At 48.7% G+C, this 14,855-nt stretch overlaps 5 protein-coding genes across 5 annotated transcripts; 2 read left to right on the top strand and 3 right to left on the bottom strand.

Annotated features, from left to right (window-relative positions):
• Window positions 1-874: 874 nt before the first annotated feature.
• JN550_008640 (uncharacterized protein) lies at window positions 875-3,457 on the bottom strand (the record flags this gene model as incomplete). Its single annotated transcript, XM_049320623.1, has 4 exons — window positions 875-2,582; window positions 2,639-2,908; window positions 2,971-3,207; window positions 3,276-3,457. The coding sequence occupies 4 exons, from the start codon at window positions 3,455-3,457 to the stop codon at window positions 875-877; spliced, it is 2,397 nt and encodes a 798-aa protein (XP_049169298.1).
• Window positions 3,458-4,470: 1,013 nt separating this feature from the next.
• Window positions 4,471-4,787, top strand: JN550_008639 (uncharacterized protein; the record flags this gene model as incomplete). Its single annotated transcript, XM_049320622.1, has 2 exons — window positions 4,471-4,697; window positions 4,763-4,787. 2 exons carry the CDS (start codon window positions 4,471-4,473, stop codon window positions 4,785-4,787), a joined length of 252 nt encoding a protein of 83 aa, XP_049169297.1.
• A 1,680-nt stretch (window positions 4,788-6,467) lies between these two features.
• Window positions 6,468-7,784, bottom strand: JN550_008638 (uncharacterized protein; the record flags this gene model as incomplete). Its single annotated transcript, XM_049320621.1, has 3 exons — window positions 6,468-6,963; window positions 7,016-7,396; window positions 7,696-7,784. 3 exons carry the CDS (start codon window positions 7,782-7,784, stop codon window positions 6,468-6,470), a joined length of 966 nt encoding a protein of 321 aa, XP_049169296.1.
• Window positions 7,785-8,802: 1,018 nt separating this feature from the next.
• Window positions 8,803-9,639, bottom strand: JN550_008637 (uncharacterized protein; the record flags this gene model as incomplete). Its single annotated transcript, XM_049320620.1, has 1 exon — window positions 8,803-9,639. The coding sequence occupies one exon, from the start codon at window positions 9,637-9,639 to the stop codon at window positions 8,803-8,805; it is 837 nt and encodes a 278-aa protein (XP_049169295.1).
• A 4,080-nt stretch (window positions 9,640-13,719) lies between these two features.
• On the top strand, window positions 13,720-14,297 carry JN550_008636 (uncharacterized protein; the record flags this gene model as incomplete). The annotated part of the gene is made up of 4 exons (XM_049320619.1): window positions 13,720-13,736; window positions 13,809-13,940; window positions 14,011-14,083; window positions 14,148-14,297. 4 exons carry the CDS (start codon window positions 13,720-13,722, stop codon window positions 14,295-14,297), a joined length of 372 nt encoding a protein of 123 aa, XP_049169294.1.
• Between the last annotated feature and the right edge of the window lie 558 nt (window positions 14,298-14,855).

The following is a 14,855-nucleotide window of genomic DNA, read 5'->3' as shown; positions in this document are numbered from 1 at the left end:
CGCTTGATAGAAGTACGACACGACCGGTGTCGCAACCATTATGTTAGATAGATTCGCTATCGGGGAAATGCATTGCTTTCTTCGTTTTCTTTCGGTCATTTATGTGTGCCAGATTCTGGTTCTCCAATTTTGTGATTGTAGCTTCCACTATACCTGGCCTGACGGGAACGAATGTGATTTGTAGAGTGTTGCTGAAATGTCCCTCACCGGATGACTCGAGAACATGGAAATGGTGGTGTTTGAGGACATTAGCTTTATGCTCTTTCCCAATTTCTGCCGTGGCTCAAGGATTTAGTAAGAAATAGGAACCAACCAGCTTGGAAGAATGAAAGCTGTTGATCATGACAATGGAGACGAGGTAAGTTATAACAGTTGAGCCGGTTTCATCACAAAAGATTACCATTCAGGGCCATTCATGAATTAAGCAAGCAGATTCAGGCTCCATGCAGCAAAAATTCCAGATAACCAGACGTTATCTTTGACCTTTCCTGCTAAAGTGAAGCAAGATCCCGTGAAACATTCTTCAGCTGAAAGCACTGGCGCCATGTGGCATACCACCTCACGTATATTGATATGTAAAGCATAAATATACAGAGTTCCCCTGCCCGTTTGCAGGGCTCAGGAGAGAACTTTTGTACGCCCAAGCTGTGGAACAGCGCGCGGTGGCGAGGTCACAGTACCGGCAACCACTTCGTGGCGTACCAACATGGCAAGCTAATAGGCTACGTTCCGGCAAGATATCCAGAAGATGTCCTGATGCTGCCTCTGACCTCAAAAACTCTCTACGCTTGCATGCACGGAATTTTAAGATCCTTAAAACAGAGGGAGAGGAAGTAGGAGAGAACCTTACGGCCTGTGACAGTTACTCATCATCCTAATTTAACTCACACCTTTCAATGAAATTAATGCGACCCCATCTCTCAACGTTTGCATAGTATGAGGAGCAAGCGTTAGTGACAGTAGGAATTCCACTTTTTGCATCCAAGAAACCATCTTCCCTGATGTTCATCATTCCCATCTGAATTAATTCAATCTCGACCGGACCATGCCCATTCCTGAGTCCATCGAACAGTGTTTCCATGTTGAATCTAGGAGATATGGAAGGATCGTCTTCTTCGATCTTGCGATATGAGAGAAACTCGGTCTGAATGGCAGACCAAAGAACTGGCAACTTTCTATCACCGGCCCATTGGAAGGGTATGCCCTCCTCGTCATGATCTTCCAGTTCGTCCTGGGATAATCTTAGCTGAGCTTCAGCTCCCTTAGTGATGTACTCGAGCAGAGACATGAACACATTCCAGCCCAAGACCCTTTCGGGACCGGGTGCACCATGTAGAGTGAGATGCGTCGCCAATTCGAATGCGGTCAATGATACGTGTCTGCATGCCTGTAGAGTAGTGACACTTGGTACAGACGTATCAGCTTTGATGAGTGGGTCAGCACCGTGAATAACCAAACAGACCAGACATGCAAGGGCCCCAAACAGGGTCTCGCCTTCACACCCATCTTGAACGAGATAAAAAGCAACACGGACAAGTGTGTGCAACGGACCGGGATATTCTGCGCGCCCGCATCCCTCGCAAACCGTAAACAGGCCACTTTGCTCATTGATATAGGGCGGATCGTCTCGACCAAAGATTGTCTGGATTGAATGGCAAATGGCTTGAGTTGAAGTGTGGCAGAAATTGTGCTTCCACTCCTGCGGGATACAAGGATGTCCACTGGCGAATAACTGACGAACCTGGGGCGAATCTGCATCCCATCTTCCGCAAATGTCGACCTCTTCTCCGGGAAATCGGGTACGATTCGTTTTCTTGAATGAAGCACTGACCAGAGCTGGGCTAATACTGGTGTGCGAACGAAGAATGGTGATGAACAACGAGTCCAAGACTGTGTGATCATGCTCATCTTTGGTAGGTTCAAATATGGCCAGAAACGAAACTGAACGCATAACGAGGCAGCATTGCCGTGACCCATCGAGATAAGCCGCCGCCAAATTACATGGATGCAGCTCTTTGCTGATGTCTGACAGCCATTGAATTCCGAGTACGTCATCTATAATGTTGTTCACAATATCCGGATTCCGGGCCATTATAGCAAACCCCAGCGCTTCAATTTTCTGTCGTTTATCTGCCTTGGCGCAAGGCTTCGTAATCATATCCGTCGATACAGGCAAATCACCTTGACTCAGTGAACTGAATGAATTTGTAATCAATCCTTCTCGTATCGTCTCGGTATAGTCACCCTGAGACACTGACTGAGCCCAGGTTGGCCAGGTTGTTTCGTCATCGACATCATAGTCCCCCTCGTCGTCCGCGTTACGTTCGTCGACCGGCAGCTCCTCGTAGTCATTCGTCTCCTCATGATGTATTGTCCAGTGACACAGGAGGCTTGGGGGCTGCAAAACTAAAAGGGCGTTCGAGGCTGTATGTTTCTCAGGTGAAGATGATTCAAGAATCTGTTGTGTACCCATCGACTTGAAGTTGACCATACTTGGGGACCAGTATCTCGGCCCTTTGCCCCAGTACTTCGCGGTCATGAAAGCGTACATCCAGTAGTCGTGCATCCAAGTCACTGTTGCTCTGTGAGATAGTGTTTCATCAGTATATGTCTACATCGTCAAAAGTGTAAAACGTACGCTCTCTCCACCTCACTCAGCTGTTTCAGCAACTCCAATTCTCGGCCCTGGAGTAGAAGTTTCGATTTGTCGACGAGTACTTTGCGTAGAACCAACTGAGTAGTTGGAGACGGGCCATTTATACCGGTAGATGGAGAGGCGCTGGATTGAGGCGTCGTTGCAGTGATATTGTCTGGAGTCGGCGGTCCTCTTGCCAAAGGGGAAGGATGATCGTGTGGCAATCCAAGATTACTCATGAAGGATTTGTAGGGAAGGTTCCAGTTAAGGAAGCTAGAGAATTATCATTCGGGTTAATGAATATCCACGTAATATAGACCGGTAGGCACACTCACAATGCAGATTTAATCTGGAGGTTGTCTGAGTGGCGAATGCTCTCTCCAATGTAGCGCTTCAGTTGTTTCTTGTCAACTGGTTTTGCATAACCTCCCGAGTCGATGGTTATATGCGAACTGCTTGGAATAGACCTCGAGCGCTTGCCAACTTTTGCAATGATCAATTCCTTCTCGTTCTTGGTAGTTCTTCTCTTGATGCGCCACTTCCTGAACAGTTGGTACTTGTATTGGTCGGGTCTGGTACGTAGGTACGTTAGCCTCACAATTAGGAATAGGAAACTGATGACCACGAGGCTTCAACTTACACTGCGGCGAAATCAAATCTTTCCTTCATGCGCGTGGCGATTTCTTGGATATTTAAGCCTTCGGCCATGAACATTGAGACAATATGCGGCTTCAAGTACTCCCATCTTTCGTTATAAGGGATACCCAGAAACTTTTCCTCGCCAGTGCGCTGCGCCTGCTCAGGTTCGGAAACAGTACTCATGGCTACGGTAGATCAGGAATGGACATTGGAAGAAAATGTCTGGGAGTGGCTAACGTGCTCTGAACCTGGTGGGGTAACGATGACGAGATCGAAAGAGTGATGTTTGCCAGGGACGCAAGATGGATGATGTGGGTGACACGTCCGGCTTTTATAACTCTGGATTTCGCTCATGGAACGCTAGATTCTTCAGGCAACTAGTCGCCGGTGAGCGTTGTTCGCCCTGTTAGGCGCATTTGGGGGTGACACAGCATGAGCCCCAGACTTCCACCATTGGACAACAGCCCGGAAGCCGCATGAAACAAAAGGGTAATATCCAATCAGCTCTGATATTTTGCAGACCGATACGTAGCTCAGCGTGATGTGTTGTTCACTAGCCTAAAATGGACACAACCAAAGAGGAATACCCAATCAGGAACGTAATCATCGCCCCTGAGGCTCCCACCGGGACGCCGCATGCGGGCTGTAAATTAAACTATCCAGATGTCGGTCTATGTCCCTCACCAACCTGGTTCACCAAAGAAGACTACCCAATGGGACACGACCAAATTATCTACAGGAGAACCCTAGCCCCGAGAATCCTTGTCGACAAGAGAGGAATGGCGAATTATCATCGACTTTGTTCAATCCTGAAGTCAAAAGATCACACTTGTCATCAGATATGGTAAATTTTCTTTTACTTTCTGCGAATCCACACCGAATATCTGTGCTGGTTTGTAGGTAGACTTGATTGAACGTTCGTGTTGGGCTACATTGGCATGCTCGTTATTTTCGCAGCAAACGTTGGACCTTCTGGCCTCTGATACATCGGGCTACTTCATGAGACCGTATTGCCAACTCCACACAAATTGCAAGTCTTATTATCGCTGTGTATAAGAAGGCTATTGCGTCTGCTAATATTCTCTCCCCATTCCTCCCCCTCTCCAAAGTTCGGGTCTCTATCACAGAACCCCGATCACAAGAGACCGGAAATCTGCTTCTATATCGGTTTTGATCACCATCCGCGTATTTCAACCATGTCGAACTACCAAGCCTCCTATTGCATCCAGGGAGATGACCAAGCTTCTACCTGCGCATCTTATGGAAATGACGACAATCCGGACAAGTGGAGCAACTCCGCGCAGCGGTCGTCATCGTCTCCTCCGAAGAAATCCAAGAAAGATGGCCGGAAGGGGAAGACTTCTCGAGGCAAGATCACACGCAGTGAGGCTGACTTCATGGGCATAGGCGCTCAGTTTCACGGGTACGTTGAATGTCAAGGCGCTCGTATCCTTGCAAGTGTGGCTAATTGTCGCTATTAATTCACAGATCCGGATCCTCTGCTACAAAGTAAACGACCTCGAGGCTCGAACATTTACCCGGCCGAATAATTCTTGACGTCGTGGAAAGTCGGTCAAGTCATGGCTATATGTACCACGAACCTGTAACTTGAGAAGGGTAGAGTTCATGGATGGGTGTCAGCTACGAGTTGTTGTATAGGTTCCCACAACAGACTCATCTGATGTCTTCGACGCTCTGATTAAGGTCTTCATATCATAGCATCGAAGACAGTCCATGCTGTACTCAGCCAATATATAGGGGAAAGTTGCACAATGAGAAGCGCTGTTTGATCGTCTGGTATGACTTGACCACTTGTCCGATGAAGAAGCAGTGTATATGTTGTGTTGATCTTCGCTGATTGCCTGAACCCAAAGAGTATATATAAATGAGGCTCCAAACACATCTTGGTATTCCAGCAAGCACCGAACTCCTGCCGTACAACTTCGGGCAATGTAAGACAGGATGCAAGAGAATAATAGGGCCAAGCTCCAGTGTACACCCATCAGTGCTTGCCACCTCGCATAAGTATCAGGTCATCCGCGCGAGCATAATCAGTAGCTTGATGAATTTGGTTATCAAGGCAGTTTTGCCTACCGCACCCCCCTCTTATATCGTGCATGACTTATTGACTACCCTTGCTTCGGTTAGGGTGAAAAGAGGTGGGTGTGGAACATTTCGACTCTTCTCTAATACCTCGCTATACACGAATGGTGTCATGAACTTTCACAACATTAGGGAAACGTTCTTGCACAGCCGAATGCATTGGAACGCACAGAAATAGCGGCGGCCGAGAACATTGTAGGCACCCGCCTGCATGTTGCGATGTCTTTTAATATCATAGATCCAAGGCTGTTTGGCACTAGTTCTGAACCATTAGGTGAAAATTGGCCAAGTGAACACTGGCGCTACTGTAGGACTGGCGGTAGAAGGTCCCACTTTTGATAAAGTATGCAAAAGTGCGAATGTCGCGCCCATTTGCACTATATCTTTAGGTTATCCTTAAATTACATCAATTTTGCACCCCATACATGAGCATTGCCTTCTGTGGCACGCAAGACCGTGATAAAAAGTCTCCCACTTTTTCCACATATGCACTTAGTAGTGCTGATTATAAACTGATCGCGGGTCGTGTACTGTACTGGGTAAGGATGTCTGAATGGTTTGGTTATTCCGGCCGTTGGGAGCGCCGTACCGCATTCTTGCAAGAGATTTACGTGCTGAGTATAGCAAGTAAGTCTGCCTCAAAAATTTCCTTCACCAAATAACCCACTTCCGCTTTCGAACCTGAGCTGTTGGCGTTGTGACCTGAACTCGACCCCAAACACCACTAAGAAGCCTGATCGGGGCTGAGGTATGATTCGGGGCCTCTTTATGCCACTGTATACTTTCGCATAAGGCGTCTCCTAGATAAAACATCTTATACAGGGACAGTGGGTGGACGTAGGTAAGATAATCTATAAGAGCCTTAGGATTATTCTCGGCGAACTTACTAAAACGTCCCGGAGAATACTCTACTTATGGTTTGCCTAAGTCACAGGAGTACAGTATGGATAAGCCCACAACACACGAGCACAGGATAAGCAGGGGCAACACTCGGCTACTATATTAGCCGGCATAGTCTTTATAAAGATATACTAAAGAGTACTAAACGTATATTTAGCAGTTTTCTTAGAAAAATCGAATAACCTTCAATCTACTCTACTGCTACTGCGTAAACATTATCAATTTCAATCTCGGCCGAGCCTCTATAGCTGTCGCACTCCACTACGAACTTCAGCACCTGATTGTCTGCGGCAGCCCCAAAGAAGGCTGTATACCTCCTATACCCCTGCGTATTTTCTAATGTAAAATAGTCGAAGGCTTCCCAATCGTGGTAGCCGGAAAAACCACAACTGTAAAAGTTGTCCGGCTGCGCAATCGAGATGGCAATGTCGTATGAGATTCTGTAAATCGTGCCTGCAACAGTCGGGACAGTTTGATAGACGAAAGCACTGATTACACCTCCACCAAGGGGGCCATCAGCGTGCAGTAGCACTGCATTTGAGGAATTGCTGCCGGGTTGTGCAAGGCCAGTAAACGCTAAATCGTCGGAGCCGTCGCCATCTATCGCAATACCGGCTTGCCATGGCGAAAGGGAGCCACCAGCGTCTTCGAAGCCTGGGTTTTGGACAACATTGGTCAATTTGGGGCTAAAATAAGCATTAGATACCTCGCAGAAGCCTTATATCAGTCACATAAAACTGGATTCTCACCGGAATGGAGAGGTTGTGCTTGAGGTGAAGGTCGTCGTAGACAGAAAAGTTGAGGTAGTTATATCGGTGCTCAATAGTGACGTCGATGCTGAAATTTCTAGTGTAGTTGGGAGGGTAGAGACTGATGACTCGGTGCTGGTAGATGCCAAAGGAATTGACGAAGAGGATGTCGGCTTTGTCGAAGATGCTGAGTAGGCTGAGGAGCTCGTGTCCGAAAAGGTAATGGAGATTGGGCTTGTCAATGAGTACATGGAAGTTAACATTATGATGGTCGAGTTGAGCAAAGTTGTTGCAGAAGATGATAAGCTTGTCGGCTGAACGCTGCTGGAGCTGGATGGCGTCTGGTATGTCGGGATGCTGGTAGGCCCCACTGTGGCGGAGCTGGACGGCGCTTTTGGTGCTTTGATGCTGCTGGGTCCCAAACTTCCAGGCCTGGATATGGATTCGTGTGTTGGCGAGCTAGTCAGATTGATGCTACCGGAGGTCGATGGTATGTCGTATGTCGATAGGCTACAGGCTGGGTATTAGTAGGAATGGACCCGTGTAGTATAGAATGGCAATAAGCTATTCAGCAGGACACTGCAGAAGGGGGCGGCCCGAGTGCAATGATTAATTTCTCCCGCATATACGCCAATGTAAACTCTAGGCTCCCAGAGCTCGTTTACTTACATAGTCTTCTCATCTTTTGTCTTGTCCGAGCATGGCTTAGCGGCGACGAGGCTAAGCCAGAGACCACTGGTAAACAGTGAGGTGTGCATCTTCATATACTCGATTCCAATAGGAAGTGCAGAAATCGTAAAACGAAGAAGTTTGGACAATGAGATACGAAGGCCCAAGGATCACATATATGAGATTGCAAAGACAATTCCAAGCAATTTTCACTTAAAGCCCTTTAATGAGCTTTAATGAACAAGCTTCGGCTAACGGTGTGATCTACGGGTAGATGTGTTTATTATTCTAAGTCACAAGCGCGCCCCGCCAATGGAATGTTTGTCGAACAAGGTGGTGGACATAAGAGTGGACATAGAGCAGACAGCTGAGGTGGGAGGCACAAACCATGTGCTGCTTCCAATCCGCCACATATTTCTTTTTCTTAACCGTGGGTAGTTGGAAGTATCGGAGCTCAGATAACGAACAAATCTACATAACATTCAATTCGATTTACACATGCACGTACGTCGCAGCTGCTTAGCCAACTTGACTGACTGACAAGCCCATATGGCCTCCTTTTGCGTTCCAGTCCCTTTAGCAAACTTCGAAATTGGGCGGTTAAGAAATATAGTACAAGGATCATATTATAGAGAAAGTGGATAGAGGGTACACATAAAGTCCATAACACATTGTTCGTTTACGGTGCCCAGTATTGCTCAGGTGGTCCTTAAAAGGCTTGGTAGAACCTATGCTCACTTGAGCTATGGCTGTATTACCCGAGCGAAGCTTAGCCGAAGTTGAGCCAGATCACGTTTTTAGAGAAGTGGTGTGGAAATGAGGCTAACTTTCATCGAGTGTGAGAGGAGAATTTTTTTTTTTTTTTTTTTTTTGGCAGACTCGCAGTATAGTATCACACGTGCGGGCTGATTCATATTACATATTGACAAGCGAATAGTTCAGCTAATTTAAACTAAGGTCTTCCACACTCTCGCGGCCAGTCGCCCCACTTCATTCATTCTTTTGTTGTTGCTTTCTATACTGATTGCACAAACGATGTACACTGGCACTTTACGAAATCTCAATGAATATTGTCAAGCGTTCACATTGCCATCTTACCCTGTTCGCTTACTTGTTCGCGACAGTAATACAGGCCACCATCTTCAGGACGGTCTGGCCTTTCTCATTCCGAGAGATGCCGTCTCCACTTTGCAGCTGCTCGACAATATCCGCACAGGCTTCGTTCCAGTTGTCCTCGTCGTTCTGTGACCATCCGTCTGGCAACCTTCCCAAATAACTCCAAGACAGCTGTGCGAATCGCTTCAAGTCCGGAATTTTCAGGTAGCAAACTTTCTCGGACAGGGAGATGTTCTCCTCCTTGAAGCCTCCTGTGACGAGCGCCTTCTTCAAGTCGGCGTCTACGAAGCCTTCCAATGGAAGTAAGACAGGCATGGGGCCGTCTTTACCACGGGTCCGCCAGTGGGCATGCTGCGAGGCATCCACGTGAGGCATGTATACCCAGATTGAAGCGACAGCCAGACCACCAGGTTTGAGAGTGCGGTAGACCTCCTTAGCGGCAGCATCGTGATCACCTAGACAGTGGAAAGCAAAGCTGGTAAACGAATGAGCGAACCTTCCATCAGGAAAGGAAAGCTTCTGCGCTGGCATGACGGCGGTCGAGACGGGCCACTTATTCTTGTCCACATTGGCGGCGCATCCCTGAACAAACTGAGAATTGACGTCGGTTGCATCGATGTGGATTCTTGGAACAATGCCATGCAGAATGGTGTCCGTGACGGCGCCGGAGCCACAGGCGTTGTCGTGGATGATGTCGCCTTCGGAGAAATCGGGGATAAGACCCAAGCTGTACTTGATGGCCGTCTCACTGACATCTCCTTGGAGCTCCGAGAGGTGCTCAGCCTGGTACTGGGTAATCTGCTTGGGCTGGAATGATATAGTGGCCATTGTTGATAGCGCCCTAGGTACCATGAAGTTTTGTTGGTGTTCGTCGGATCGATCGACTCAGCAGAGTGACTTTGTCCACTCACTGGTGGTCTGTTAATGGACAAGGGTGGGACCGAAAACTGCGGAACGACAGCAAACTTGCAGCGCAGCTCTGTATTTTCGCCGTTTGGTTGACGAATTTTATGTTGTGCAGCGCGTGCCAGCAAGGCGTACTAGTTATAGTGTCTAGTAGGAAAAGAGAGGAGGCAGCTATGCAGGGTGGAGAAGAGACCCATCAAACGAACAAAGGGAAATTGCGATTATACCCTATGCTGTAGCCGTTGGTGGTACCAAGCTAGGGCTCGAAGTCATACGAAGGCAAGGGAGTTCTTTTTGTTGGTTCATATCGAGACGGACAAGCTGCAATAGGGTCAAAACATCCAGCCCTGGCGACCGGTAAGACGAGAAGAGCGATTAGAATAGAGATAACGACATGTATTCAAAAAGACCTGGAGGTGGATATAAGAGCAGGGTATCGCATGAATCTGTCCGAGTACAATAATGGCCAAGACGGGAATGGTTCATTCTTCGTTGGTTGGTGTGTGCAACAAAAGTCCTAACCACCCTGCAGAATCCGCCAACAGCCTGCCCGCCCGCTGCCCATCCATGCAACTCTTGGTCTCACTGTCAGTCTGCGTTAGTCCCTGCCTCCCCCGGAGCCATCTCGGTGTAGGTTTCGGTATCACGCTGCGTAATCCAGACTCTAGGGTACTTTTCCTAGATGCTCAATGGTGGGACCCTTGTCTGGGCATTTTCTACCAGGTGAGCAACCGCGATGCGGACGATGCGATCCGCCAGATATTTGCCCAAGCATTGTTTTGGCCCGAATACAAACCGCCCGTATTGACAGCTTATTACTTCGAGCTCGTGCCCGGCAAATCGAGAAGGATCGTAGTCGTTGCGGCTTGGTACCCAATACCTGGGTGTTGAGCGTGTGGCTGTCGACAACGAACTTCGTACCGGCCGGCACTACAAAACCCCCGACCACATGGTCCTTATGTACAGCTTGGGGAATGTATAAGGCTGCGATGGGCTCTATGCGGGATGCATGCCTTCAATAGAGTATCAGATCGCGTTATGTATATACCTCCAACCTTCCCGTTCCGTAGTTCAGCTTGTATATCGGGGTGCACGGCCCAGAACAGCGGGTTCCATGCCAAGCCGCCGACAATAACATCCAGACTCCTGAAAGCATTCCGTCTACTGGGTTGGTAAAAGCTTCTCCGGAGTAATAGTACTTTCTAGGTATGCCTTGTACATTACGACGAAGGGCGGCGAGTACGGGTTCCGCAACTTGCTGGTCTGGTACGTGGAATAGTTCAATTGTCGTCATTCTTTCTTGAGGCAGATCAGCCTACGCCGACCTGTCGATGAGCCCGTCAATTCCGGTTCCTCCTCCAAGGCATGCGTAGGGGAAATCAGATCGATATTAGCTGTCTCCACATTAGCCGTGGGAGCAATGTAGCCACGATTTTCATGTGATCGTTTTGGCTGGGTTTAATCTGTTGATATTGTGTAAGACTGCTTTTTTACTACTTCTCACGTGTCTGAAATAACGCATCCGTCAATAACATACAATTTACCAACCTTCGCACCACCTCGGACTATACACATTTTCCGGAGCATTTTTTCGTGGCGGATGCTGACAACCCATCCCTCAGAAAGTGCTTATAGTGGTTCTTGCATCGCTCGTCCAAACACCAGTACGTCCCGTAGCCCTTACGGTCGTCGCAGAGCCTATAGGAATCTGGATCCAGCCCTTGCATCCATGCGAAACTCATTTTGGAGTCTGGGACAAGGCGTTCATGGGTGCGTGAAAGCGGTATGATTCGAGTATAGGTGACCAGCAAACAGCGAGCATCCTGGCTGCAAGTCTCAACATTGACTCTGGTATGGCCTGTCAAATAGGAATCTGAGTCACTGTCCCAAAATACCCCCTTCTGATGGTTTATTAGATTGTTATGGGTGCTTTCTGGTTCCTTGAGTGTCCGCAAAGGGGTGAGTTCTTTTCCTGCATTTAGGCGGCAGCCGCTGCCAAGCCATGTACGCGCCGGTTCTCTCATAGGCCAAAATACCGCATCTTGCCCTTGGTAATGTAAGCATTGGCAATAGTTAGGGTCAAGACACTGCATCTCCATCATATGTCCGCTCGGTAGTTCAGGGATCATGGCTTCTACCACTCCTTGGCGGGACTGCTTGAACCGGGCCCTGAGGGTTTCTGCATTTATCTGTTCATTGCTTCGAGGTGGTAGCAATACGTGCGAGGTATATTGGAAGGTCGCAATTGGTGGTGCCAATGAGTACCCCCTGACCGTGACTCTAGGGAGTGTGATTGCGCTGCTAGATGTGTCTGTGGAGTTGGTGGTATCATTTTGAAAGTGATCAGATAAGTGACTCGGGTGGTCACATGTATCTATCAACAATTCGCCCGATTCCGGGACACTTGAGATCTTAGTAGAGATGGCTGCCCAGGTCATGACTTTGTGCGAGCAAATGCGGATGTAGCCCTGGTGGCCGATACATTTGCGGTCCTTGGACGATTTTGAACGCTCGGTCGCAGAGAAAAGAAAAAAAGGGTGGTCGGAACTGCATTGAGCGCAGTGCAAATACCTCAGAACTTTTGAAGGATTCAGCAGCTGCTTTCTTTTGAGTCTAAGCTTTTCTTGTGCGGGTCGGCATTTGTGACAATATCTCTGAAGTTGCATTCTTGCGCCAATTTGACCAACTTGCTTTCTGTCATGTGAGTTGATCCTCATTCGCAACCAGGTCCGATACACTGGAGAAATATCCCACGCGCGGTCGTGATGATCCAGGAATGCGGCATTCTCGAAGAGCCTCAGAAAGATGCGAGAGGTTCGACGAATGCTGTAAAGACCCGGGACGTCAAGCATTTCCATAATGATAATAAGGAGCTCTGGTGGTAGCTTGCAGAGGAGGCTGTGATTGAGGTTGTGATAGGTTGGAACGACGAGGGGATCCATATTTCCGACGGCGTGTGTGCAGCAGTCAGCTCGAAAATGGGGTCCTGCCTGAGGCGCAGGAAGTTTAAAAAGTTTCCGAAATAACCATTTTCTTCCGAATATCGGATTCTTGAGAGAATGCCGATCCTTTGGTTTCTTCTGAGGTGACGGAAGCCCAGGGACTTCCGAATTTGCCATAGCCTCTGGAAACGGACGAAGGCTGAGGGTTTCCTGACCCGCTAGTTCTTCTAACGACGGTTCATGTCTGCTCGAATTTCTACCGTAGCCTAGCTGTTCCAATTTTCTTAAAACAGACCTCGTAAACGCCATCACGAAGCCGTGTGATGGAAAACGGCACTGAGGGCGCGCCCACGTCACTGGATTTGACACGTCTCTGCACAAAACTATGCGCTGGAGTGGAGGGCGTAGCAACGAAAGAGTCTCTTCCGTCGGTATGGTGTCGAATGCGACGAGGTGAGTGCGTGCGTGATAGAGCCTGACTGCGACAGGAGTTTCGGTTCAGTTAGCTGCACAGTGTAGCTGGGGGTTTTCCAAACTCTGGTATTCCCTCCTTTTTTGGTCGCTCTAAAGCATAGCTGAGACTGGACGGTGAGGCGCCACGCCTAATATATGAATACTGATCGAAATATTCGCTCGCAACATCGCTTTCTCCGTTTAGTCAACAGGTATTGACTTTGCGCATGATACCAAGCGCCCGTTTTACAGTTCGGGCAACAAAATTTGTATACAATTCCGAGCTTAAGCCTTTCTCCAAAGCTATTAAGGGTTCCGAAGCTAAAGTTGTTGCATTATCCCTGTGTGGCTCCCCCGTGTCGTCCTTACCGAAACTAGACCTCCCCGCCGCCGCATCAGTTCCACCTTCCGCTATATATCGCATTTTATATTACAACAAGTAGGAAAGTGCAACATGGCCTATCCTGATCGTGCAAGAAAACAAAACAGACGGGTTCTCAGGGTCGCGAACTTGAGCCTTTCTAAACTTGGGGTTGCAAGTACAAGCACTGAGTAACGCTACAGCATCGAGAATCTTGAGACCAACTCTAGACCAATACTAGCTACCATGGCCCATACCGCCAAGTAAGTGTTACATAACCCAATATAGCGCGAAATCTATAGGAGTAAAGCACCGCTATACTAAGTAAACAACAGTTTCACCACTGTTCTCCGAGAACAAGCCACCCAGTGCGGCGCTGCGATGCCGATTCCAGTAGACGACACAATGCGAGAAATGCTCGGCTTGCTTCAGCAGCAGACCCAATCAAGCTGGCTGAGTGCTTTTTCGTAGGTGCAACCTATTTTCAATGTTTCCCATTTGTTTCTGACATAACATGGCCGCTGACTTGAATTTCAGGTCCGCTGTCTCGGCGTTGGCTGTGCTTACGGCTCTCGGAGCCCCACTGCTGTTGGAATGGGTGGGTAGAAAGGTAAGCAGGGTTCCTCTCAGTTTTCAATGAGTACTATCGAACAGAAAGACTGATAACTGGGTAGAAGAAGGCAAAGCTCGAGAAGGCCAAGGCCGAGATGGACGCCCTCCAAAAGCGGACGGAAACCTTGGACCACAATCTGCAGCGCGAGAGGGAGTGGCGCTTGGTGCTGGAGAATCGCGTGCTGGTCCTCGAGGGAGTGGCCAGGAAATAAGCCATGAGCATACTGTAGATGGGCGACTGCTTGATGTATCTTTTCGTCGGGGTAACATCATCACAGAGGCAATTGTAGGCGCGGAAAATGGACACAATGGGCTGAATTTGCAGCATACAAGTCCCGAGGTTTCAGCTGTTGCCATGTTTCTTTTAAGTGCGTGAGAAGCACGTTGGAGAGAGTGATGCCACGTAGAAGCACCAATCGTCCTGTACTATACTGTTACAGCGACTTGAAGCCTGCTGGGGTCGGTTCCGATATAGCGGGACGAGCAGGGCCGACAGGGATGGCCCGGGACGCAGCCCCCCACTAATGATGCAGGGCGCCCCGCCAGCCCGCCGAGTCGAGTCGCACAGCAGCTCGTCACTGTCATAATTTTTTTCCCAGTGGCTCCGATTCGGGAGCGCCGTTCGGCGAGTCACTGGGCGGCCGTTCCTTGCAGGTCCAACCCAACCATCAGCCCGCAATTTCTCAGCCAGAGCTGGCCTGGAGCGTTTTCCTGTCTTTATTTCCATGTTTGATGCCCAATTGAGCCCTCACCTGCGTTTTGGAGCACCG

This window comes from Neoarthrinium moseri (genome assembly GCF_022829205.1).
Source record: "Neoarthrinium moseri strain CBS 164.80 chromosome Unknown scaffold37_Wmoseri_CBS_16480, whole genome shotgun sequence".
Lineage (NCBI taxonomy): Eukaryota > Fungi > Ascomycota > Sordariomycetes > Amphisphaeriales > Apiosporaceae > Neoarthrinium > Neoarthrinium moseri.
This window is presented reverse-complemented; position numbering and strand designations above follow the sequence as displayed.